This window comes from Hemicordylus capensis, chromosome 2, assembly GCF_027244095.1.
Source record: "Hemicordylus capensis ecotype Gifberg chromosome 2, rHemCap1.1.pri, whole genome shotgun sequence".
Classification (NCBI taxonomy): domain Eukaryota; kingdom Metazoa; phylum Chordata; class Lepidosauria; order Squamata; family Cordylidae; genus Hemicordylus; species Hemicordylus capensis.
Genome location: NC_069658.1, coordinates 226,094,579 through 226,121,327, shown reverse-complemented (window position 1 = coordinate 226,121,327; position 26,749 = coordinate 226,094,579). Strand labels below are relative to the sequence as shown.

General features: G+C 50.2%; 2 protein-coding genes across 4 annotated transcripts in view; one reads left to right on the top strand and one right to left on the bottom strand.

Annotated features, from left to right (window-relative positions):
- LOC128341711 (HLA class II histocompatibility antigen, DP alpha 1 chain-like) overlaps positions 1–26,749 on the bottom strand; it is a 46,829-nt gene that overhangs the window by 2,976 nt on the left and 17,104 nt on the right. Inside the window, exons 1-4 of one of the 3 annotated variants that reach the window (XM_053288140.1) lie at positions 10,405–10,579; positions 4,869–5,168; positions 4,405–4,686; positions 3,602–3,752 (exon numbers count right to left, since the gene is read on the bottom strand). In XM_053288140.1, coding sequence (XP_053144115.1) covers positions 3,602–3,752; positions 4,405–4,686; positions 4,869–4,980 — 545 coding nt within the window. In that variant the 5' untranslated portion in view covers positions 4,981–5,168; positions 10,405–10,579. Of the gene's footprint in view, positions 1–3,411; positions 3,753–4,404; positions 4,687–4,868; positions 5,169–10,404; positions 10,580–26,749 lie in introns of those variants that run through there. The other 2 variants (XM_053288141.1, XM_053288139.1) reach the window with 2 other exon arrangements.
- On the top strand, positions 8,907–24,790 carry LOC128341710 (H-2 class II histocompatibility antigen, E-S beta chain-like). Its single transcript, XM_053288138.1, has 6 exons — positions 8,907–9,035; positions 11,131–11,409; positions 17,532–17,819; positions 19,328–19,438; positions 19,989–20,012; positions 23,128–24,790. The coding sequence occupies exons 1-6, from the start codon at positions 8,945–8,947 to the stop codon at positions 23,139–23,141; spliced, it is 807 nt and encodes a 268-aa protein (XP_053144113.1). The 5' UTR covers positions 8,907–8,944; the 3' UTR covers positions 23,142–24,790.

The window sequence follows — 26,749 nt, the reverse complement described above, 5'->3', positions numbered from 1 at the left end:
ATGGTCTCAGAGAGACAGAGGGAAAAGGCAGTTGAGAAAAAAAGCCTGTAGAATTTAGTTGTTTGCTCATAGGCTGATACCCTGTGCTAAGACTTAAGCGTGCTTGTGGGCAAACACGGGCACCTTTTGCCTTGCACACCACATGCAGTCTATAATGGGTAGTTGTTTATTCTATTGACTCCTGAATACAGGTTTTAGACACATTTAAGGTGTATCTGATTTTGAAAAATTGGAAAGAAAAGGGATCTTTGACCACCATGATTCTTCTTATTGTAGCTAAATGTAAAAGGTGTAGTTCCTGTGCTCTAACCATGGTATGTGAGTCTTGGGGAGAGTAGGAGTCTTTTCCTTTCCCCCCGTTTCAATAAAAATCTCTTGGGAACCTAGCAAAACTTCTAGTTAGATATCAGCCAGTCAGAGCAAGAGCTAGTTGAGAACTCCAGTTTGCAACCTATTCTAATTCATTGAACTTTTATCAAGAGATTTAAAGCATATTTTACCATTACGATTAAAAGTGAGATAACTAGTTGCTGAAAATAGTTCAATACTGTGCAGTGTATGTTTATGGGAGCTTTCTGTAAACACTCAGGATTTTGTTTGTACCTTTTTGTATGGGGTTGTTTCCTTGGAAGCACTTTCATGAGGAAGCAAAAGGGAGCTTTTAGGTTCTGAAGATGGGTAATACTTTGGTCATATACTGAATAATTCTTCAGTAAACGATTGTGCTTCTTTTAAAGTTGAAATAGGGTGAATTAACCCTTGAACAGTCTACAAGTAGAACCAGGAATACTGGATTAGCAGTGTTAATGCATAAAGATGTTGCATATCTCAGTGTTTATTCATAGTAGTAGTAGAAAATTAGAAAAGGATTCTAAGGTCCCAATGTTGTAACTCAGTTGAACCCTTTTAAATTGATCTCTTGTTTATTTTGGGTTTTGGTATTGTCTTATTTGTGATGATGTCATCTGTCTGTTCAGTTATCGATAAAGTAATGAGAAAGAGGGAGTCTCTATAAAAGCCAAGGCATATGGATACCCTGCAAAGAGAATGAATTCCCCCCAGATCAATTGTGTGATCTGTGCGCATGCGAAACCTTGTGATTTATTTTTCAGGTGAAGCCGGGAAAGATGATCCTGCTTTGTTTTATATTATGCATGATAAGAACACAATGCTCAGCAAATTGGTGGCTTCGATATGTTCATGCTGTATTTGAAATACATGGACAAGAGGCAAATATATATTATGAATCACCTATGTTTGTGTCATCATTCGCATTCACTCCAGCCCTCATTTCTGATCCGACCGTGATAGTAGGAGGGATAAGGCATGAGGGAACTCTCTTTAGTCAAACCCCAGGAAAATTGAATTCTACTCCATGGAGAAGGATGCGTTTTAATGTTTACATGTTTCTGTTGTCATAACACGGGTGTGTGGAATTCAAGCATACAAGGATATTATAGAGCAAAACCTGTATTGGATAGATTGGGTAATTATTCACAATGTGTAGGAAAATTTTGGTTATGGGGATCATTTAATAATATTTATGCATGTAATCATTTACTGAATGAAACTACTTTTGTTGGGCATTAAACTATTTATTAGTAAGAAAAGAGGGGAACTGTAGCCCCTCCTCAGTCCCACACTCATCTTTGTACAGGAGGGGCTTTTGTTGTGTATAACTATACTCTCTCAACTGTAATGACTATTATTCATGGTTATCTGGGGAAAATACCATGTGATTTGGCTACAGATTGGCCTGAAGCAATAAAAGGAGGGGCTCTTAGATTCAGCTCCCCTCCACAGTTAACCTTGCTCAAGCTTTTTATGGTATGAAGGGATGTCAGTGAGGGGGCAAGAAAAAAGGTGGTTTTAAGCTGAATGGGTAAAAGGAGTTGTAAATATAAGGTGATACAATGAGTTCTAAATACTAGGGGTTTTTATGTCTTTGCAATATTTTTGTTACAATGTACACTGAGCCAGCCACTTAAATGACCTGGCCTACTTTGAAGGGTTGTTGTGAGAAGAAACTTAAGTATATAGTACACCACTCTGGACTTCTTGGAAGAAGAGGTGGATATAAAGGCGACTGTATGTTGTGGCCTCTCGAGTGATGAATATGTTTGACCTGCCAGAGTTTTAATGCATCTTCAAAGTCACAAACCCACAAGGGGGGGTGAATGTGAACATTATTTCTTTTGACTTTTATTGCTTTTGCCCCCTGCCCAGGATTGCTCATCGGGTGAAGTCTTCCCTTCCTATAATCCAGCCACAGCCGCTGCTATAAGCCCCAAATGAGGACATTATCCCCTGTTTTGGACTTTGGGAAGCGAGGGCAAGCAGGGAAACAAAAGCATTATTGTGGGGGAAAATAATGCCAAAAGACCAAGTTGGAATGGCCTCAGGTTTTACTTATTGTGTTGTTTGCCTTGAGAATAAGACCTAAGAAAGGTTATGATCTTCATCTTTTGGGATCTTGGTGTGATTGGTTTACATCTTGACCAATATTGGCTTAAGTCATTAATAATGGGGTGTTGCTGTATTCAATTATTACCTCTGCTTTGTAATTGTATAAAAGGTCCAGCACAAAATAAATGGATAGAGCCCCCTTTAAGAGCTATCGATTAAAATTGATACCAGTTTATTAAATAATAAACAGGTATCAAGAGGGGGAATGTGACATGCAATACAACTAGTATTATTATTTGAATAAAAGTTATTGTTTATATCATAGTTCTATAGCCTACATGTATAACTGAATGAAGTATTGATGTTGATAAGGGGAATTGCTCCCACTTCAAGGATTGTCAGCAAACCTAATAGAATGATTTACTTCTGGTTAAATAACTCTGTGTGTGTGTGTTTGAAAGAATGCATGAGTGAGCAAAATACATACCAGCCCCAAGACAGAACAAATGTTGGGAAGAAATGCAGATGACCCCAAGAAGGACCAGAGAAGACAGGAATGAAATGCTGAAGGCAGCAGGAAAAGGAGTTGCTTGGCAAACAAGGTCGATCCTGGGATCAGACGGATGTAAACACAGAACATCAAACAGCTTCAAAGGACAGGCAACCCTTTTAAAGCCAGGCATCTACAGATGCTTCCCCGGAGAAGCATTGAAGATCGTGGGGCCCACAGTTCTTCCAACACCCCATTTTAAAGACTGATCACCTTTTAAATGGGGCTGGTGAGTATGTATGTGTGTATGTGTGTGAGAGTGAATGGACTATAGTTTAGCTGATGTTTAGGATGTAACAATAAACTGATGAACTAAATCCAGCTGGTGTCTGGGATCTGTTTTCTTTTGGGGACTTATACTAGCCTCTCCGAAGCAATACTCCTAATTACAGGTGACCCCCTTAAATATTGGTCACAATGAGACAAAGAAGCAGGATTGGGCTCAACTCCTTGTTTGATGATTTATTTATTTTTTTGGATATGTGAGTGGCCCTCAGTCAATATGGGGCTAAAATGTGTCCCAAAGAACTTAAGTGCCAGTTCTGAGAAGTGGGATCTGAGACCTTCTGCCCCACTAATCCCTCCACCGCCTGGCAAAGCCTTTTGGGCAGAAGAGGCCTTCCTTCTTCTGAGCAATGGACTCACAGGGGGCCCCTGCGCTGGTTGATGCCATTCATCCTCCTGGCCTTGAAGAAAAGGACGGTGCCAGCGATGATGCCCAGGAGGCCCATGGCCAAGCCCAGGCCACACACCACGTTCTCCTTCGTCTCTGGGATGAGCGTCGGCTCCTTGGAGTCTGAGGACAGGAAGGGGGAGAGGTCAGCAGGTGGTGGGGGTGTCCAAGTCGCTCAAGAGCCGAGGAGAGAACCCAGGACAGCATCCCCAACCACAACCCCGACACAGCATCCCTCCCGTGGCTGTTGCTGGTGTCTACCTTATGTTTCATTTTTAGACTGTGAGCCCTTTGGGGACAAGGGGACCATCTGATTATTATATATTTCTCTATGTAAGCCACCATTGAAGAGCAGTATATACAGATGAGGAGGAGGAGGAATCTTGCCCTCCTCACCCCATTCACATTTATGTTTTTGCCTCCTGGGACCATAAACCCTAAGGTCCCTTCATTTCTCCCCTTCCTAGCCAAGCAGAATCCTTGGTGGTCTTCTAGCAGCCCTCTCAAATCCCCATAAGTGCTGACACCCAGAGTGCAGATTTTGCGGTCACATTCCATCACGTGCAGACGGGGGACAGAAGCAGCATCCTCAGAATTCCAGCTTTGTTTTTAAAAAATGGTAGGTTGCTAGCCCTTATTGTCTGCAAAGTTAGGCATGAGATCACAGAAGGGTGCTGGGGAGGCCTTTGCATCTCTCCTCTGACTCCCTCTCCAAAGCAAAAGCAAAATACAGGGTGCAAAACAGCCCACAATGGCTGGGCCCACTTCTCCTTACGCCACAGCTTGGCCAGGCTCTGAGGGAGGCCCCAGTGGTCCACCTGGCAGATGTAGACATCTCCATGCTGCGGAACAAAGGCCAGGTAGGAGAACTTACGGAAGGCGTTGTCCACACTGGGGAAGAAGTCTGTGTCCGTCACGCCCTGGGAAACCTCCTCTCTGTTCTTCAGCCAGGTGATGTTCAGCACTGGGGGGAAGAACTGGTCCATGAAGCAGACGAGCACGTTGGGGTCCCCCATTTCCACAGGGTTTTTGGGGAACACAGTTGCTGTAGGAGGAGCTGAAAAAGAGGGTCCAGATTTGGGATTTCCTGGATCCGAAGACTCCTTCCCAGTGACCTCGCTCACTGCCATGCTTTTGGTCCCTGATCAGAACCAAAGTCCAGGCAAAGCAGTTGGATCTGCTGTGCTTTTGCCTGGAGGGCAGAGGGACCAGTGCAACTCAGGGGGCCGCCTCACACACCCACTCCACCAAACCGAGGAGCTCTCCTGGGCCCCCTCCTGGTACCGCTGGGGGTCTGGCTGCGGTTGCTGCGCTTGATCGGGACCTCAGTGTTATTTTTTATGATGTCCATGTTGCCCACAGCACCCTACGCGTCAAAGCCAAAGTAGTTGGGGATGTTGGGCAGCCTCCAGACGTTCTGCCTCTTGTCCCATTCCACATGGAAGAACTCCTCCCCGTTCATGCCCTGCAGGAACTCCCCGGACTTCTGCTCCGACGGGAAGCTCTCCTGGAAGAAGTCCAGCTCCACAAACGTCTCCACTGGGGCAAGAAGAGAGAGAGAGATGAGTTGGGCAGGGACAGATCCCAATGCATGGCGGACACCCTCCCCAGAGGCAAAGGGGAGTCAGTGGGAGGGAATCAGCTCCCAAAGACCCACCCTCTGGCCAACCCCAGAACCCCACCTCAGCCATGGGCCTCCTCCAGATGGGAAACTCCAACATTACTCCCTGGGATGTATAGGCTGAGAGCAATCTGGAAGTGATTCTGGAAGCATGAAGGGCCCCAAGGCAAGGAATCAACTGGGCGTCATGATGCCCATCCACCCTCTCCTGCCTCCTCCTGTGTATACCAGGGGACATGAAGAATCTCCACATCCTGCCCATGATGGCCAGCTCCTCCACCAATTCAAGAACAAATTTCCCACCATGGCTGTGGCAACAGTGACATCACTTCTCTCTGCGGGGCCCAATGTGGGAAAGGCTCCTGGAGGTTCCAGAAAGAGGAAATCCAGTTTCCCCCAGGGTTCCAGAAAGGATTATTTATTTACAGTGTAGCTCCCAGACTCTTCCCCATGTCAAGGGACTCCCTCCCCTGACAATCCCAGCAGGCAGAGAATCCCCTCCCCCATCAGTGGCAAACATCTCTGCCTCTTCCCCTTCCTCATTTGGAGATTCATCATTCCCGGAGAAGAAAGATTGAGAATCAGTCTGGTTTGAGTTGGGCTTGAGAGAGATCTTGGTGGCATCCGGAGGCCTTCAGCATGTGCCTGCCTCATCCACAGGTCAATTTAGTTTGGTGTCTCTGTTCCCTCAGCTCACCATCTGTGAAATGGGAGCAATGGCCCATTTTGCAGAGAAGAATTAAGGGAGGGCCTATTTATTTCCAGGTGTATCCTGCAAGCCCCTGAAAGTTCAGGATGGATGAAAACTTTAATGGGTTTTCAATGGCTGTCAATGATGGGGCCGCTCTGGGAAGAGAAGAAAGTTCCACATTCCATCCCAGGCATCATCTCCAGGATAAGGCTGAGAGAGACTCCTGCCTGCAACCTTGGAGAAGCCACTGCCAGTCTGTGTAGACAATATTGAGCTAGAAGGATCAATGGTCTGACTCAGCATAAGGCAGCTTCCTATGTTCCTCTCTTCAGAACAGAACTGGATTTCTTTCTCTATTATACCTTGTCCACTTATACAACCCTGTTTCCCCGAAAGTAAGACCTACCCCGAAAGTAAGACCTAGCAGTAATTTCTGATGTACCGCTAATTGCCCTAGTGCATTTTGGGGGGCTAAAATTAATATAAGACACTGTCTTATTTTCGGGGAAACACGGAACATGTTTTGTCTGAGTATTTGAAGTGTGGCCACAACATAGGCCTGTAAAAGGGCATGAGAATATTAGCAGCCCCCACCCCAATTATTTCAGGCATTATTCCCCCTAATAGCCCCATGCAAAGCTTGCCTTTTTCACAGCGACCACACACTGGGTTGACTTTTCATCCACCACGACCCCAAGATGTTTTTCCTGTCTATTCACTGACAGTTAAACCTTGTCCGTCCATCCATCTCATCAGGCGTCCCAGGGTCACCCAGGGTCAAACACTGTCCCCCTGCAGGCTTGCTGTGAGTCAACTGTGCCCTGAGTGCCCTGGAGGAAGAAGGGGCTACAAAGAAACTGCCCTCCCTTCTAAGTCACCGAAACTTCAGCTGACTCCGCTATTAATTAAATGCAAACCTGACGCTGTTGAGAACATATCAAAAATGCAGCCAACAATGGAAGGGGGGTTGATCCCTGAAGAGAGGTCAGAAATTACACCCTGAGTCTGCATTGCTGGGGAGGGGAGAAATCTCTCTGTCTTGGGCGGGGTGGAGGGGGGTATATTGGATCTGGTGGGTGGGGGCAGCCTCTCTCGGGAGCTGTTGGCAGTTTCTGTACCACACAGCTGTTTGTTTCTGGCATCTAACAAACTCTCAAGGAAAGAACTTCATCCTTCTTTCCTTTCGTCTTCACCTAGAATGTGACAGCATCCCCAGATGCTGATGGAGATGCAGTTTGGAGTGATGCTGATGGAGTGATGGAGATGCAGTTTCTGCCCTTTTAGCTTTGGATGCCAGCTGTGCAACCCATCCCCCCCCCCATCAAAAAGGACCATCTTGAACATAGCCAAGGGATTAAGCATCCTCCGTGGCTCTCCTCACCCCTGAGATCCACCGGCCCCTGCTCTGAATTCTTTCCCTGTGTGGTGAGGCCGTTACTCCCTCCCCTTCCTGGTTCCCTCGTCTACCTGTTTGGTGTATTCTTGCCTGTGCAAAGAGGGGCTTCTAAAGGGGACCCCAACTCTTCAGCCACAGTGCCCAACAGGCACCCCCTTTTGGGAAGCCTCTTCCCCTCACACCCAAACCCACCCCCAGGCTCCTCTGCCCCCTGATGCCCCCCCTCACCTTTCACAGCTCTGATGCCTGGCAAGGCAGAGTGCCCAGAGGCAAAGGTGAAGGGCTCCTTCTCTGGCCATCTCAGCTCTTCCAAGTGGGTGTGTGGGCAACACACAGAGAGGTTGCAAAACAAGAACAGACAGGAGGAGAAGCAATGGGTCCAGCAGGGTCCTGCCCTCAGAGTGGCTGTGGAGGGAGTGTGAAGGGAGCCAAACTGGGGAAGTGGGCAGAGGCACCCACGCAAATTCAGCCAATGAGAAAAAGGCCTGGGGAGGACCAGTCTGTTACCAGGTGAAACTTCAATCAGCAGGAACCTCAAGAGGAGGTGGAGTGAAAGCGGATCAGGAGCTCTGTCCCGGGCTGAGAGTTGGGAGACAGCAGGGGGTGGATGTGGAGGGTGGGCTGGTTTTGTCTTCTGATTCACAAGAGTGGCTCTTTCAGAGAAGGAACAGTAACTGGTGTGTGTGGGGGGGGTGGGTTGTGACATATGGAGAAGTCCTTGTTTGTGCACTTCCAGGTCTGACCTAAATGCGGGTTTGGGGTGCAGCTGGCCCCGCTGTGGAGTGCAGGGGGGCACTTCAACTAATGGCATTTCTCCCCTTGCAATGGAAGGTGGTGGGCGGCCGGGGGGCTCAGTTGTGGCCAGCAAGATACAGAGGGGGCTCTGCTATGCCCCTGGCTACGGGTTCAACAGGTGAGACAGACAGGCCCCAAATCCAGCACTAAGGTGAGTCACATTAATGTGGACCATAAAAAAGAAAAGAATAGTTACACATCAAGAAGAAGGAAGAAGGAGAGGGAGGCGAAAGATGGAGGTCGGGGAGACTGACAGGGACAGTCCCCAACATGGGAAACGGATGACCAGTTGCAGGAGGTTAGTGGGAAATGGTCCTGGGTCTTTCCAGGCTGAAGGCTACAGAGTGGGAGCATCTTCTGTTCTGTGGGGGTGAGGAATGCAGATGGTTCCTCCCTTCTCAGGGAAAGAGAAGCCAGGAGAAACCTCATGCACAGGGTGATCTTTCTTTGAGTAGGGCAGCAGAGCACCCCCCCCCCCGCCCGGCAGATCACTGCTTCATGGAAGCATGGAGTCCCCTCTGATCAGCCCTAATTTCACTTTCCTATGAGCTCCCTCGTGCTCTCTCTCAGTCTCTCTCGCTCAGTCTCTCTCTGTCCAAAGAAGACACTTTCTGGATGTCCCTGCCCGGTGACTGATGATGCTGCCTCAGCTCTGTGGCTGATTGGCCTCTCATCTGGGCAATGTCCAATCCCCAGGGCAGAGGGGCAGCACCCTGGCAGGATTTGTCCCCAGGGCCAGGCTGAGAAAGTCCCACTCTGGAGTTTGGTGGGGGGCAGATGCTGTTGGTCCTTCTTTGTGCAGAAGAGGCAGGATGAGATCTGCGTTGGAATTTGGGGTCCTGCTTGTGACGATGGCAGTCCTGGGGGGCTTCCCATCCCAGGTGCAGAGCGCGGGGCCAACAGGTGAGTAATAATGGGGGGGGGTTCAGGAGCAGACTTCAGGAGGGTGATCTTTTCCTGAGGGGAGGGCAGATCCCCATTTGGGACCCCTAACGGGAACCCCAGATTTCCCCTCTGAGTCCACTTGCAAGAACACATGTCTGCATGCAGTAGCCCCTTCTTTGGTGCTAAAATGACACAGAGTCTTGTGGCACCTTGAGGACTATCACATTGATTTCAGCATGAGCTGTGGAGGGGTAGAGGCCACTTCAGGGAGGGCATAAAGGGTCGTCCTCCGTGGACAGCCCGATTTCTACCTGGCGGCAGGACTGTCCTTCCTTAGGGCATGGCAAGCAGGGTGACTGCCCCAGGCCCAGCTCTTTTAACTCCCAATAGAATTAACTGGAAGGGGCACCCCCACACTGGCTGATTTGCCCCGGGCCGCATACCCCACCAGGGCTCTCTAAGGATAGCCCTGCCTAGGGGTGGAGGGAAACGGGGGAGAAGGTAAGAGGTTTGAGGAGCAGAAGAGGCACACCTTGAGGTTATTTTTACCTGTTAAGAGAGAAGGAGAGGGACGATTCACAACAGCACTGAGCTAGTCCTTGTGCGAATTACTCTGCAGCAACCCCACCTCCCCGCTTCCTAGGGCCACAACTACCTTTTCACACTCACTCCTCCCTTTCACAGCAGAATTTGTAGCGGGGGGGGCTTGTTCCTGGGGCTCCCCAAAAATTCTCTTCAGTGTTATTGACCTATTTTTACATTTGCATGGCTCTGGTACCAGGAAATAATATATTTCCAGTGCAGTTTTCTTTGTGAGCATCTTTTGAACGGCCTTGCTAAAGGAACACTCTCAATAGGTGGCCATGATTTGGCTGGTCCAGTGGCCAAGGGCTACATGCACCCCTTTCCCCTCCCCCATCCACAGTCCCCAAGGGGATAATGAAGGTCCTGAAAAACCTGGCCAAGCTGGGGGTGGGGCAGCAGGATCTTCTCTTCCTGTACCAGGGAAAGTTGCTTCTTACCAGAAGGGGGTGGGTGGGAGAGATCTGGCTGGATCTGAGAAGGGACCTATTTGGTGTCAGCCCTGGGATGGTGACATTGTAAAGCATGCCTCTGAGCATGCATGAAGTGCAATGCACATTTTTCTCCATCGCCACAAGGAGTTTCTCTTCACATTTTCTTTTCACAACACTCCTGTGGGGTAGGTGAGAGAAACAAAGTGTGCATGTCTCCCACTGGCCCCACTTCACCCACGATGGTGTCTGGCCAGGGGGCGCTATTCTGCCCCCACATCGGCACTGTGTTGTTACTAAGACTGTGTGTATTGTTACTGAGTGGCCTTCGTTAGAAGGGCTTGCATTGATCTTGGAACCAGCTTGTTACCCACCAGTCAGTGTCAGGCCTTGTGGTTGTGACTTGGCCTGTCCTCATCTTTCCAGAAGTGATTTCCTCTGAAATTGATTAAACTGGACCTTTTTTTGCCTCAGAAGAGAGGGCTTCTTCCCCAGGAAGTCCAGAGGCAGAGCTCCAATTGAGCAAGTCGCTTTACAAAGGAGGCTCAACTTGTCCCCCCTCCTAATTCCTCCTGGATTATTTCAACCCGCGCCTCACACTACAGGCTGGTTGCTGGCCGGTTGGTCAAAAGTCCCGGAGGGGGATCCGGCCGGAACCTCCCGGAGCGGGCGCTCCTGTCCTGTTGGGTGCATGGTGTTGCTGCACAAACCCTTCCAAGTGGGGCTCCTTGTTCCTGACATTATATCCATCCTCATCTCCCCTTGACTCGGTCAAACTGGCTGTTAAACTCAGTGGCGGGCTCTGATACACGCTCCGCCGCCGCCACTGCTGGTTTCCGGATTCTTCTTCAAGTGGCTTGGGGGGCGGGTGAGGGGGGGCGTTCCGGGCAGATCCATTCCACCTTTTCCACCGGCCCCTTGCTCCCCCTGTTAGGATTGCCCGGGAGCCGTTCCTAACCCTGAGGCTCCGTTCCGCCTTTTCCCAGCGGAGTCCCAGGCTGGAATCCTCCTCGAGGGGGGTCTCCAAGCCCCCTCCTCCCTCTGCCTCCCCTCCCCCCTGCCCCCCCTGCTTCCTATGCCCCCCCTCCTCTCCCCCGCAGAGCACTTCGTCTACCAGAGCAGGGACCAGTGCCTCTGCACCCTCCACGGGACCCAGCTGGGGAGCTACTACTTCCTGGAGACTTACGCCTGGGGCCGGCAGGACTATGTCCGCTTCGACAGCCGCGTCGGGGAGTTCCGGGCCGTCACGCCGCTGGGAGAGCCCGACGCCCAATACTGGAACAGCCAGAAGGCCACCCTGGAGATCAAGCGGCACGAGGCGGACTCCGTCTGCCGGCACAACTACGAAGCCGTCATCCCCTTCGCCCGCGCCAGGAGTGGTGAGAGCCCAGCAGGGGCCGGGCAGGGGAGGCGGGGCGCGGAGAAGCCCCGGGAGGGGGGTGAGGGGGGGTCCCTCCCAGGCCCCCAGGACTGCCCCCTCACAGCCCCCCCGAGGCAGGGCGCGGAGGGGCCCTCGCATGGGGGCCCGCGCGTGGGGGCAGGGGGGGGAGCCGGGGCGAGGCGAGGGGGAACTGGGTGGGCGGCGGGTGAGGGGCAGCGAGGCTGCTGTTGTTGTCCCGGTCGCCCTGCTGGCAGTGCCGGTGGATCTGTGCCCCCCCCCGACACCCCCACCCCGGGTTGCAGTGGGGGGGAAGTTCCCCCTCCCCTCCATGCCCCCCCTTGAGGATTGTGGGGCTGCCAAGTGGGTGGGCTTCGCCTGCCTGAGGAAGCCCCCCACCCACCCGCTGCCCTGCAGGAGGGCTCTGAGGGGGCCCAGGAGCCCCTGAAAACGAGCTCATTGGATCCGGGAGACGGGGCCTTTTCAGTTGTAGCCCCTGGTCTTGGAGCGTCCTCCCTGAAGAGCTTGCCACGCCATTCTCCCCCCCAGAGGCATAACTAGGGAAAACAGCGCCCGGGGCAAGCATTGAAATGGCGCCCCCCCGCGCCCCCCCCAACATACTACATTATACTTAGGTTTTTCCTCACAAGCGCCCGCCGCCAAGCCAGGCCACTGACTGGCCGCCAGGCGCCAGCAAAGCAATTGGGGGGGGGGCGCGAGCGGCGCGGAAGGGACCGCTCGTGGGGGAGGGAGCGCCGACGCGCTCCCTTGACTGCTGCTGCACTGAGCAGGAAACATTTGTATTAACAAAAAATTTAAAAAAAATTAAAAAAAATTTTTTTGTCATGGCGGCGCCCCCCATGTGACCAGAAAAGATGGCGCCCGGGGCACGTGCCCCCCCCACCCCCCTATAGTTACGACTCTGCTCCCCCCTCGGTGTTCTTTTTTTTAAAAAACTTAAAACACACCTTTTTAAGGAGGTGTTTTAATGCTCAGTTTTTGGTTCTATCTGGTAGGTTCTTTAGCTTTTTGTGGTGTTCAGTTTTTAGCTTTTAAAATAACTTTTAATTTGAACCTAATCATGATTGTGGTTTTTAACCTGACTATTAACTTGTCTGTTCAATTTGGTTAACTTTATGACTTTGTGTCTTGTATCTATTTTATTGTTGTAAGCCACCCCGAGCTGTAGTGCACTGGAAGGAGGGGGTATAAATTTCGTTTTAGAAAACTCTTAAATGTCATGTAATGCTCAGTGTGCAGAATTTCTTCACATATCTATACTCTAAAAAAAAAAATCAGGAAGTGTCATAAATGCTTTTGTTCCTGGCAGAAAGTTACAACAAGGGGCTGGAACTAAAGCCCCTCCACAAGGACTATCAATCCAACCTCATTGGGAGGAAACTGCCCTTTGCCTTCATATAAAGGGAGCCACGCCCCCACTTCTGCACCCCCAAGTTATAATTGTGGAATGGCTGGGCGGTGGGAGCTGGCAGTAGCTCAGGACTGTAGCATAAAGAATGTGGATTTTCACTAAGTTTGGTAAACCAGTCATTTTTAACAAAAAAAATTCATTACCAATCAGTAGGTGGACTTGTCTCCACAAACCTTCACATACTTACTATCATCATTATGTAGGGACACCATGTGAAATCTGAGAGCTTTCAACCCAGCTATTCAGCATTTTTGAGCTCCCAAAACTTCCCATTGATCTTTCTGGGGAAATTATTATTTATTCAGCACATTTATACTTCCTGCCACCTAATGGTGCAGTGGGGAGATGACTTGATTCAAATCCCCGCTAGTGTGTTTCCCAGACTATGGGAAACACCTGTATCGGGCAGCAATGGTATAGCAAGTTGCTGAACTTGGTATTCTACCAAAGACAACCACAGGGCTCTGTGGTTTCCAGAAGTCGACACCGACTTGACAGCTCACTTTACCTTACTACCAAGCTCTCAAAGCAGTTTAAAACAACAAAACAAAAATTAACGCATTTAAAAAATACGAGCTGGGCCGGGCGCAGAGCATCTGTGCCTCCAGCCAGACCACCCACCGCCGCTGTTCCCCACCACACTGGCATGCCCAGCTTCCACACCACTGCTGCCCACTTCTCTCCCCCCCCCCACATGCTTTCTGGCTTGCAGGCCAGCCAGAAAGTCGGCCCGCCACCTCCTCGCACGGCCAGGCCAAGCCAGCCCTCTGCTGCCTCCTGTGGCCAGCTGGCATCAGGGCCAGGCCGGCGCACCCCCTCTGGCCAGCCAGGCCGGGATGGCCCGCTGCCGCCGCCATTGTCTCCCATCCCTGTCGCTCTCCCCCATGCAGGTGCTCTCCTGAGAGCTGCCACACACGGGATTAGCGATGGGTACTTTTAGGAGAATTAAATATATAGATGTAGAATTTAAAGTTAAGACAATCAATAAAATCCAGCTAAGACACATCAGCTAAGACTTCTATTAAAATGCTTGGCTGAAAAGAGATGTCTTCAGTTGTTTCCTAAAAGCCATCAGGGATAGAGCAGCTCTCATTGCAGCAGGAAGTGTGTCCCACAGCCCTGGGGCAACTACAGACAGAGAAGGCTCACCACCAGATCAGCCGGTGGCACCCTCAGACAAACCTCCCCTGATGATCTCAATAGGCGGCAGGGTTCATAACTAAGGAGGTGTTCTCTTAAATATTTTCCGATTTCTATTATCCAGTTACAGATGAAAATGTGACAGTGCCCCCTTGTGGCAGCTGCTGCGCAATGCACACATTTCCTCACTTGTGCATCCACCCCGTCAGGATCACTCTCATTTGCAGCACAACTCCTGGCCAAGAATCTCCTTCTCTTCCTCCAAGCACTTACCAAACAGAAGGCAAATAATGTGAAGCTGAACCTAAATGTATCCTCCAGAAAATGCACAATTTATGATCCAGTTGCCCATCCTTTAAAGCAGTCATGAAGGGCAAATACTTATAAAAGCAAAGGATTATTTCTATGCCTGCCTGTATCTCTATGTAAAAGTTCTAGAAATGGATAAAACACATCTCTAGACAGTGAGGCTATTCTCATAGTCGGCTAAAATTGAGCTAGGGGAGCCTAGCCCGATTTAGCAGACCGTGAGAACCACCGGGCTCACAGGTGAGCCCAGTTGCCTCAAAGCAGGTAACCTGCTTAAATTCCCCTCCTCTTAAAGGGGGTTAGTGGAATGAGCGCTCCGCTAATTGCGTTTCTCTAATCATGTGCTACTGCACCACGGCGACTCATGAATAGACCCCCAAGTGGGAGGCTGCTTGCAGCCTCCTGGACTTGGGGTTCTCTCCAGGATGCCCCGTGCGCTCACGCGGGGGCATCATGAAACTTCCAGGGGCCGTGTGGGGGCCATGACGAACCCAGCAGTCGTGTGGGCAGCCGATCCGGCTACTCAGGGCTGCCATCTTGCTCGTATGTGGGGAGAGGGGTCTCAGACCGTTCTCCCCGCAAAGCCCATTCAGGCTCTTCTCACTGATTGTGAGTAGAGCCTCAGTAAATGTTAGACTGCCCTTTAAAGCATTTGCAAGCAAAGCAGTTCTTAATAGAATACAAGCAGCAGCCAGGCAGTACAAGCAAGAAACTGAACAGATTATAGGTTAGTATTCAACATAATGTCTAGCAATCCTAAGGATGTTTTAGGTTGACACACAGGAGAAGATTAATTCCACACAACTTAGAAAACTCAGGTCTGTAGTGACTGAGAAGCAGGACTCCAGATCCTCCATAGCAACAAGAGTTCCCCTATCTTTAGAAGCTCTTGTTTCTCACCGAGATTCTTCAGGACACCCTGTTCTTGTCTTGATTGAAAATGTTTATATACTACTTTTCAACAACAATAACAAAAATCATCTGTGTGATTTTGCCCATCCTGGCAATCTCGCTCTGCAAAAATAGGGTTGAGACAAGGAGGCTCTTGAGTCGTCCTTGCAGGAACGCATGTCACACCCAACACATCACCATCACTCACATTTGTGCCCACAGAATGGACTGCAAAAATGTGCCTTACAGGACTGCGATGTTGGTGCTTGGAGGGGGGTGTTCACTCTTGATGTTGCTATTGAAATGAGGGGAGAGGGAGGAGTCGTCAGGCCTTACCACGTCCTCATCCAGTCTGTGACAGGGACAGGAACTCTCATTGGGGCCATCAAGAGAGGCTCTGGTTTTTGATGGTCCAGCCAAGATAATCAAAGGGAAGACCTGCATTTTTCAACTTGGATTCATATCCAGGCATCTCTCTGACCACCCCCCCCCACTTCCACTCAGTGCACACAGTGACCTGCTCCTCAGGCACACTGTCAAGGGACTGGGGGATACAGTAAACCAGGGTGTTTTAGTCCCCCCTGTTCTGGCCTCAACACACAGGAGGGTGTATGTCTGCCTAAGCAAGCCGGAACTAAAGAAGGATAGAGATTTTAGCTAGGGACTATCAGTTATAACCTGAGAAGGAACAAAAAGGCCTAATCAGTCACCAGGAGATTCATAGGAAGAGAATTAAAGCAGTCCTGAATCTCTTGCTGCCAGCCTCATAGTGAATGACCATGTACACGCCAAGCTGGGGCAGAAAAATGGCTAAACGTTCCTAGTAAGTATGCAGTATTAATATATTTAACTGTGATTTTCAGTTGAAATATCTGATTTAAAACCACCTGTGTAAATTACGAATTCTGGTGAATTAAAAAGGGTGAGATTTAAAATGCTAGAGCTGGAGGGTTTCATGGAGGGCATGTAGTCCAACCCTCTCCTAAGTGCATGGAATACAGAGGTAGAGCATCTACAACAGGATTCCCCTCCCTGACGATTTCTAATGTGAGGCTTGAGATGGGGTGAAACAGATGCAATCAGATTATCTGAAACTGCCACCTAGTGCCCACAAGGAACAGCTGCAATTCCCGTGCGGCAAACGGTTGCATAATTTCATCAACATAAAACACATTAAAATGGGAATTAAAACCTTTAAACATTTTAAACCACAAGTCTAGTTAAAAGCTTGGTTGCATAAGTGTGTCTTTGGAGACTTTTGAAAAACGTTATTAGAGATGAGGAAGCTCTTATTTCAGCAGGGAGCACATTCCAGAGTCTTGGGCAGAAACAGAGAAGAAAGGCCCGTCCCTGAGTAGCCACCAGACGACCCCGTAGCAACTGCAGAGACGAAACTCTCCGGATGATTTCCATAGGTGATGGGGCTCATAGTGAAGAAGGTGTTTTCTTAAATAGCCCAGGGCCTAAGCTGTTTAGGATTTTATAGGTTATAGCCAGCACCTTGTATTTAGCCTGGGAAATTGTTAGCTAGTGTAGTTCTTTTAGTACAGGAGTAATCGGAAAGAACCCAGAGACCCACCTGGCTGCTGCATTCTGTACCCACTGCAGTTTCTGGACTACGTGCAAAGGCAGCCCCACATAGCGCTCATTACAGTAGTCAAGTCAGGAGGTTTTCTCGGCCTGCCTGTAGCAGATAGAGCACAAGTGCTTCCAAATCCAGTGCTGTGCCCGGAGAAGCAGAATGGGAATGTTGCAAGGAAGACTTTTCCGCCCCTCCCCCCACCCCTGCATTGAATGTAAAGGCCCCCCTGGAGAGAGTGGATCTTGCCATGCGTATCCCTACTTGTGCCATTTCTAGGCTTGGCCACAGCAATGTGGTCTCAGTGGAGCTTGAGGACAATTCAGAGGCTTGGCCTGGTGCAGGATGGAGCTGGGTGTCTCCTAGTAAGGGGTGGGAGATTCAGCCTTGTTGGCTTGTTCCCACTCTCCTTGCTCCCACCGCTGCTTCATGGTCCCTCACCAGGAGGGTTCACATTGCCATATTAACCACAGGCACACAGGCTAGCAGTTCGTCAGCTTGGTAGACCATGAAAATGACCGGCCTGCTTGCCTGGGGTCAACACAGCAACGGGACAAGGTGAGGGAGAGGGAGGCATCCGGGATGGGGTGAGAAGAAGCGTGGGAAGAAGCCACACCTGCAGCTCCTTTTCCTCCCCTCTGCCCCACCCAGACAGGCTGTCACTGGATATCTGGGCTGGAGATGGGGGTTCTCTGCCCCGCTCCCTCATTTGAGCCTTTGAGTCCCTGAAGCTCACTCTGACCCTCCCATCTTCTCACTCCCCCCGCCCCAGTCCAGCCCCAGGTGACGATCATCCCCACAGACTACGACCCCTCCTCCCACAACACTTTGCTGGTTTGCTCCGTCACTGGCTTTTACCCCCCGGAGATCGAAATTAAGTGGCTGAGGAACGGGAAGGAGGAAGGCGAAAGCAAAGTGGCCACCACCGACCTGATGAGGAACGGGGACTGGACCTACCAGATCCACGTCATGCTGGAAACGCACTTGGAGCGCGGAGACGTCTACGCCTGCCAGGTGGAGCACTCCAGCTTAAATGGCACCGTCATCACCGTGCAGTGGGGTAAGAGCCCGGGAGTTTCGCCACACATAGACACCCCACCCTGGATCCTTCTTCCTGGGCTTCTGCAGCAGAGCCAGACATCTGCCCAGGGGACCATCTCTTTGCCATGTCCTCCCGGGACCCTGAGCAGAAGCCCATGGGGCGTGTGGGGTGGGGAGCTGGGGGCTAGGGGTGGCCAAGACTCCGAGGTGGGGCCATCCTGCAGATGCAGGACCTTGGATAGCTCCAAGCAGACATAAGGACCTGAGAAGAGCCCTGCTGGGACAGATCCAAGGCTTCTCTAGTCCAGCATCCCCTGAAAGGAAACTAGTAACAAAAGGTTAGAAGAAAGCAGATAAGAAAACATCAAGTAGAGGAACAAACGGAGGATCTTGGACACTGAGCACCAAGATGACCTAGGTTCCATCCCGCAGATCTCCACAAGAGGGTGCCTTGGCGATCTCAGCTGGGAACCATCCGCTTATTTATTGTCAATCTCAATATCTCTCAATCCAACCATCAGAGCATGTCCCTCAGAGCAAGATATGATGCCTTACCACTGGCAGTATTTTATGGGGAATTTCTGAATATCCCCTTGGCCAATAGGATCTGCCCTTGTGTTTCAGGTGAAGTTGAATCTGTCTACCATGCGTTGCTATATTGTTCCTTTTTATAATGACGGTCCACGTAGTCTTAATACTCCCTTTCTATTATATTACCCCGGCCGAACTGATGAATTTTACCTCGCACTCCTCCTTGCAGACAAGAAATCTATCACACACAAGGTTGCTAAATTTTGTGCAGCCAGTGTTGTCCACCAACATTTAATTTCTACCCTTTAGATCTTACCCTAAAACGTTTACTTTGTCGATGTATTGTATAATAGATTTCTTGTCTGAATGTTGTATCCTTTGTTGTGTTTACATCTGATCTAGGATCATAATAAAGTTATCCATTCATTCAAGTAGAGGAAAGATAAGAGGAAAGCAAGGAAGATTCCCAAGAAGCAAAAGAGGCAGGAATAGTCTTAATTGAAAAGTTGAATTGCAGGAGGAGAAATTCTCCTCCCCCCCCCCCCCCCCAATCGCTTCAGGATTGATTTACTGAATCAGTCTTTACATTTCTATCCTGTTCTTCCTCCAGGGATCCTAGAGCAGTGGACATGGTTATGTTTCTCCTCACAACAACCCCGTGAGGTAGGCTAGGTTGAGAACAAAATGATTAGTCCAGAGCAGGCCTGCTCAACTTAGGCCCCCCAGCTGTTTTTGGACTACAACTCCCATAATTCCCAGCCACAGTGGCCAATAGCCAGAGATTATGGGAGTTGTAGGCCAACATCTGCAGGAGGGCCGAAGTTGAGCAAACCTGGTCCAGAGTCACCAATGAGTTTCATGACTGCATGCGGATTTGAACTCAGGTCTCCCCCATCATTGTCCAACACCCGAACCATGACACTTTGCCAGAAGCAGGAAGCAGGTTCCAGGCCTGCCCTTTCTCACTCCCGGCTGCTGCTGCTTCTCTTTCCACAGACCCACAATCGGATTCTGCCAGGAACAAGCTGTGGACGGGGGTTGTGGGGATTGTGCTGGGGCTGGTCTTTCTGCTCCCTGGACTCGTCCTCTTCCTGAAGAATAAGAAAGGTGACTGGGATGCCTTTTGGGGGGGCAGGGAATGGGGGCTGGCCAAAGACCCACACAAACTCCCTTGTCCCCAGAGACGAGGCAGAGGCGCTCCCTCCAGCTGTCACAGAAATGGGCAGTGTTTTTAATAGAATTTGGAGGGATCAAGGAGAAGGAAGGGACCCTGGATTCAGTCCCAGGAAGCTTCCCTTGTAGCAAAGGAAGCATCCTTTTCCAGACAGAGAACTTTTTCGTGTGTGTGTGTGTGTGTGTGTGTGTGTGTGTGTGTGTGTAAAGGAGTGGGGGAGAAATGACAAGGGGTCCTTCTGTTGGAACTTCTGGATGTATTTTGAGAGAAGTATTTATTCCCTCTCCATGCTCTCCATGAAGGAAGCACTTTACTTCCAAATGTAACTCTTTGTGGGACACAGCAGATGAGCTTTCCCCACACAGAATGGTTCCTCCCCGTCCCTTAATTAGGAAATGTGCCCCTGGTGGTCCAGAGAGGGGGCCGGGTGGGGCTGGGAGGGTATTATCCTGGTCCTGACGGAGTCTTTTCTCTCTCTTTCAGGGAGAGGCATTCCACAACCTGCAGGTAATTTCTCTCTCTGCTCTTCCTGCGGTTCAAATAGGCCCTGGCTGCCTGGGATGCCCCTGTGGTATTTCTGCCTGTTTTCCAGGCACAGACTCTTTAGAGCAGGAAGGTCCTTCCAGTGCTGGTCATTTTCCTTAGGAATGGGGAGGCCTGGCTCCCCCCTCCCCTGCCCCAATCCTGCCCCTGGAACTAGATGGGCCTTGGGCCTGATCCAGCAGGGCTGTTCTTATGTAGGGGGAGAGCAACTGGCCCTATCCATCTCCAGCACAGCATCCCTCCAGTGGCTGTTGCTGGTGTCTGTCTTGTGTCTCTTTTTTTGGATTGTGAGCCCTTGGGGGACAGCGATATATAAATATTTGTCGTATTCATATACATACACATACAAGTGGGAGGGAGGCATCAGCAAGGGGTTGGGAGGGGCCATGCCTTCCAGACGGGTCACTTGCCTCCTTCTGCTCCCACATTACTGGGCCACAATGACAGCTGGAAGGAAAGGCACATGCTCGGAGTGTTTTTCTTTAAGATCACCAATTTGTCAACCCTCAATATCGATAAAGAGCAGTTACCCCTGGGGCCCAGTAGGTTTGCGCCTTGGATGGGAGCATTGATGCAAAATACACCCTCATTTCTCTTTCAGGAATGTAACATGTGAGAGAAAAGCACTTTGGCCCTTCTCTGCCCCCCAATAAGCTTCTTGTTTCATGACTAAGAGTTGGATCCTCATGAACCAAGCCTGATTATTGGGGGTGGGGGGGCAGGGGAGGGGAGGGGAGGGATCCAGGGGTAGCCACGGGCAGGGCTAAGAGGAGGCAGGTCCAGCCATGAGGTCAGTTAAAAAGAAGTTGTGGAGGGGCCATCAGCAGCCCTTGGATTTCTCCAGTCTGTACTTGTCTTAGCCAGAGTCTCCCTCATTCCAACTAGCACTTGTCAGCTGGCTATTTAGTGGTAAATTCGCTTCTTGGTTGGCTGTGAGTCAAGGAATCGGGACCTTAGACTGGTTAATTGCAAGTGTCGGTGTGGAAAGTAGCAATGCTCCCCACTTTCTCTCTCTCCCCGCTTCATCCCCCTGCCTCTTCTTCCCCTCAGTAGCAGCACACACAGAGCCCACAAGTTTGTGAGGAGAAAGAAAATGTGCACATACTTTATTTTAAAAAGAAGTAAGTCTTATTTATCTCTCACACACAATATAAACATTTCAGGGGTATATCCTGGGGCCGCAATCCTGTGCTCACAGTAGTCACTTGGGAGTAAGCTCCAATGAGGTCATTAAGGCTTTCCTGGGAATAAGCTGTATAGAATTTGCTGCCATTCTATGCAACATTGACTTGAGAGGATCCTTTATCAGATTTGAAAATGAAGACAGATAAATCCCAGACCTGTCCAAAGGATGTATGCTGAGGATCTCCCGTTTCAATACTACTACCACCCCCGCCCCCCAAAAGGGAAAACAAAATAACCAACCAACAGCAAACAAAAACTGGCACAAGGGCTATAGGGAGAGACAACTACTGGCCAGGTTTCTAAGCTGTGCCTGTTCAGTTGCTGCTCATAAATTGAAGGCAATAATCTTAGACTTCTTTAAAAATACAAAGAAATGTTTCTGCATTAAAGACGCACATTTCAGACAGGATAAGTCTGAAGTTGTTCTACGAGTAATCTCAGCTTCAAAGCCATGTTTTATTTGGAAGCCAGAACCCTCCCTCCCTCCTGAGAAGTGAAAGAATAAGAGAAGGATAATGGAGTTAGCAAGAGTCTGTCCTTCAAATCCCAGAAGAAGCAGGAAGAAAGGAGAGTGGCTGTTCATTGGCTGCTAAAAGAACGCCCCAGAGGAAGTGCATGTCCATCAGTGTTCCCTCTAACAGGGATTTCCAGATGTTGTTGACTACAATTCCCATAATCCCCAAGCAAAGCTGTTGCAGCTGGGGATGCTGGGAGTTGTAGTCAACAACATCTGGGAATCCCTGTTAGAGGGAACACTGCCCTCCACCATATCCCAGCCCTTCCTTACCCCATTCTCTAGATTTCTGAATGTTGCCAAGATTTGCTAGTGACATTTTAAAACGGGGGAAAGGAAAGGAAAGAGCTCCCAGCAAATGCAGGAGAAATCCAACGTTTTCTGTGGGCTGGATTGGGTGTTGACTGAGGAGGAGAAGGGAAGGCTGGCTTCTCTCTGGAGAGGGGGAGGAAGGTAGCCAGGGCCCCTCCTGGTCCTCAACTCTATTGCCTGCAGACTGAGGACCCCCATTTTGCACAAAGACACCCCCAGAGAGTCTGCTCGGCCTGCTTAGAAGGATCCTGGGGGAAAAGAGGACTGGGCTGGCCTTGCTTGCTGGCTATTGGTCAGAATCGGTACTTGTAAGCAATTGTGACTTCTGATTGGTTGGGGGCAGGGCTAAGCCCCACCCATCCTTGGGGGAGAAAAGAAAGGCACATCCTGATTGGTGCTGGGGCACTAAATAAACACTTTGGGTAGTGATTCGAGTAGGGTAGGTAGTTCATTTGCGAGCAACAAAACTCCCTGAACACCCTGAGAGCGTTGAGGAAATGGCTTTACAAAATTCAAAGAAAAAAGCCGCACCATCAACAGGGACAAGAACAGAAAGAGAAGGAGGCAGAGGAAGAGATGGTACGTTTGGTAAGAGAATGTGGGGCCGGCAAGGAGGAAGGCAACACCCCCCCTGCCCCAAATGAGGGGCCTCCTCTGCAAAGGTTTACCCCATTTTGCCTCTTCTCATCTCCCTCCTGTCCTGCAATGCAATTAGGGAAGGTAGTGAGTCTCCTTCAACAGCCGATCTGTGCCTCCCCTCACTGTGCCAGGAGGTGCGTTCAAGGCTGATACTAGTTGACTGAGCAGCCTGCCCTTAAATGCCTGGTGCAGTTTTTGCTCTGAATGGCCAGGAGATGGCGATGTTGCTTTCCCTGACTCTGCTTTAAGGAGCTGTTTGATGAAAAAAGAGAGCATCAAGGTGGGAATTTTCAAGGCTCTGGACACCCACCCTCTGGTATGCTAGAGCTACTCCCCCACCCCCCAGCTTTGGCAGGGCTGATCCTGCCCGTCTCCACTTTTTGCCCCCCACAATCAAGGCTTTCTCTCTTCTTTCTTCCCTACCTGCAGGACTTATCAGTTAGACTTCATAGCTCCAGCTGGATCCCCCAAAGTGGAGAAGCATTTGTGTTATTCCTTGCAAATGGACACCTTTTGTTGCTTAGAGGATGCAAAGTTTGGGGGCAGCACAGGAAGAACAGAAAGGGACCGTCAGATCTTCTTACCTACACCCCACCCTTCAAAAGCACCATCGATTCTTTGCCTCTTATTTCTCGGGGGGGGGTTGTATGGGAGGTGGAGAGAAGCCCCGTGACGACTTTGCTGCATTTCATCTTGTCTTCTTGCCAGTGGAGACTTTTGCACATGTCTGGTCCAGATAGCCACATCCTTCACTGATCCTTTCTTGGGGAGTCTGGACTCTCCCTTCAGAGTCATAGAATCTTGTGGCATTTTGAAGACTTCCTCCTGGGTTTTGAGATGCCACCAGTTTCTCCATTGGTTTTGCTGTAACAGATCAACACAAGGCCATCTCTTGTGAGTTGTTCCTGGAGCTCTGGTGGGCTGGATGGCGGAGTGGGATTTGCTGAGGGCTGCCTTTCTTTCAGATTGACAGGTATAGATCATGGTTTTGATATTTATTTCAGCCACTGGCCACCGCTACAGTCATCAGAACAGTGTTGGGCGCCACACTTTTTCACACAAGAAGCAAACCAAAACATAAGTAAATTAGGTCAGCACTCTGCCAGCTAACTCTTTCCTGACCCCAAGTGCAGTCACTGCCATAACGAGGTTAGAGGGTTCTGTGTTCAATAATGGACATTGGCCACCCTTTTTCACTGCATCTCTGGTGCCACGGAAATATTTTACACTTTATTCCTTCTGGATGGCCACTACTACCCCCAACACAAATGTCCCACCCACCCCGCAGCAGCTCCTTGCTGCACCCTCTCTTGCTGCCCTGCTTGCTCCTTCCGCCCCACTGGCCAGCCAGCTTGCACAACGAGGAGGGGCTGAATGGCCTCTTTCCTTGCTCAAGTGCAGAAAGAGGCCACTCCACCCCTTACTGCTTTGCAAGCAGGCTGGCCAGAGGGGCAGCAGTGGGCAGCAAGGCAGGGGCAGCAAGAGCAACGGCAGGCGGGGAGGCCAAAGCAGTGGCGGATGAGTCTGTGAGAATTAGCTCTATGTGGAGGGTGAGGAGCAATGGCAGTGGTGGTGGGAAGCGGCAGGCAGGAGGGGTGAGGGGGAGAAACAGAGTGTTCCGTCCGAGTGACTGTGGGTAGCCCATGTTCTTGGAAGATGTCTGCCCGATGAGAGTTATGCCACCGATCCCATAACAATGGGCTAAATGTAATGAAAAGATTTTTCTAATAAACCACCTTCTTTGGAAATCTCCCAGGATCTGTTCTTGTCCCAGGTTGGCTGATGTGAGGGGCGAGAGTGTGGAGGGGAGTCTTATGGGTCAGGCTTGGCTCTGTGGGTCCAGCCGTCTTTGTGTCCCGCACTCTCCCTTTCTTCCGGATCCAAAGATAATCCGGTTCACTGGGAAGTCTGCTCCTAGGCAGATGCTAGAGGTCTGAAACTCCCTTTTCCTGATTTGTTTTCTTTCCCCTGATGCTGGTTCCAGGGACAGAATCCTTCCCCCACCTGCTAGCTTTCTTTGCTTGGTAAGAAATCAGTTAAATGTATTGCACATTTCAGTAGCTTATTTGATCATTGCAATCCTCTTACATTGCCCAGTGTCATCTGACTCATTTAAATGCTGCAAGAAATTGCACTGCACAGCCTTGATGTGAGATTATTTCTTCTGAATCGTATCCATAAAGTTTTTTTCCCCAGCCTCTGTCACCTTAAGTGGGTTCTTCCTTGAAATGTAGTGTTTAAAAAGTGCCAGAATTGTAATGATTGGGTAGAGTATGAGTAAAAGTGCTTCCCAAAGAATGAGAAGAGAATTTTTTGCCCCAGGAAGCCTGCAAAAGTCTCTTTAATTTTACCCCCAAATCAAGGTGCAGCCTGAACTAGTGTGTTCTACTTACTTGGCAGGGGTGGGGGGATTCAACTTTCATTTTTGGAGTAATTATCCTCTAGAGTCCCCACAGAAACAGTAAAATCAGCAGTGGGTGCACATCTGATCAGCAGTTTTGCTCACTAAGAGTTCTGAAGCCAGAGTTGTGTGTCAAATCCTGGCAAGTTCTAGGTAGTGAGTGGCTGGCGTTCTAATACCCAGTTCTCTATCATGTGAACTGCCTGAATGTCTTGAAGCTATTTCCAAAACTGCATTGAGATCACTCCTGATAATGGGGCCGTAGGGGCATCTATCTATCTATCTACCTACCTACCTACCTTATTAATTTTCCAAGACGGGCATGTGTGGGGACGTGGTAGAAAGGAGGCGATTGGCTGACAGAGTTTGCACCTGATTGGCAGTGGGGATTCCATATGCAGATAGGGAAAAGGAGCCTGTGAGAGCAGAAGCACCATGGTGATTGGGCAGTGGGGATTCCATATGCAGATAGGGAGGAGGAGCCTGTGGCACTGTGGTGATTGGGCAGTGGGAGGCAGATGAGGAGGAGGAGCCTGGGATGGTTAAGGTCAGTTGGAATGCAACTGTTACTGGTCGGAAGATGTTCTTGATTGTAGAGGAGAGGAATCTATAACTCTATCTATCTATAGATAGATAGCAGGCAGGGGTCTACAAAAAGATGGGTCATGAGGGAAGAAAGTTGTGTGAGTTAAATGAGGAAACAAGATGAACAAAATCTATTAACTCAGAGAGGGAAGGAGAGGGAGAAAAAACATAAAGGGAAGGGGAAGAAAGAGCGGGGAAGAGCAAGTGGAGGAGAGAGAAAGAGAGAAAGAAGGGAGGGGGAAGAGAGACAGAAGGAAGGGCAATGGACCGGCCTGAGCCTGTCAACAGCCTGAAGGGAATGAGTGGCCATGGCAGCACTAGCAGCAAGGAAGGGCCCAGTCAATCACTGCTGCTGTTTGGGGCTACCGAGGCCATTGTCAGAGGGAGGCAGGCAAGGGACAGGCCCAGGCCTGTCAGTGGCCTGAGGGGAACGAGCATCCATGGTGGTGGCAGCAGTGAGGAATGGCCCAGTCAACCGCTGCTGCTGCTCCTGGAGGGAGGAGCAGGAGCGGGGCTTGGGTGAGGGTGAGGAGGTCTCTGGGGATAGGGGGCTGCAGCTTGGCCAACAGGTGCCAGCAATGCTGCAGCCACGACCAAGAAGGGTGAGGAGGATGGAAGCAACGGGATGGAGGAAGAAGAGCAGGAGTGCGGCTCAGGTGAGGGTGGGGAAATCTCTGAGGTTAGGGGAGCAATCAAGTACTAAAGCACAGATGCTCTAGAGCGTGCAAGAGTTCCAGCATTGAAGCGGAGATAAATAATGGCGACGGTCAGGATGCAGAGCTGGAGGGCCAGCAGGCGAAGCTCCTCCGACCAGAAGAGGTGGGTGGACGGCAGGCAAAGCCCCGCCGGCCAGAAAGAGGAGGCGGTGCTGGGGAGAAATAATGGTGGTGGCGAGGAGATGGGCAGATGGTGGGCAAAGCTCTACCAGCCAGGAGGAGAATGTGGGAGGTGGTGGCTGGATGGCCTGGCCCTGGCCCGCCCAATGGGGAGAGCTGCGGGGGGGAGGGAGCGAGTGAGCGAACTGTGGGGGGAGGGAGCTGGACAACTTGGGGTTGGGGGAGAGTT

Bases quoted from the DNA above. Each gene is read 5' to 3' on its own strand.
- LOC128341710 (XM_053288138.1), top strand. From the start codon at position 8,945: ATGAGATCTGCGTTGGAATTTGGGGTCCTGCTTGTGACGATGGCAGTC. The intron at 9,036-11,130 runs GTGAGTAATAAT...TCTCCCCCGCAG, and splicing joins GCAGAGCGCGGGGCCAACAG to AGCACTTCGTCTACCAGAGC. The intron at 11,410-17,531 runs GTGAGAGCCCAG...CCCCCGCCCCAG, and splicing joins CTTCGCCCGCGCCAGGAGTG to TCCAGCCCCAGGTGACGATC.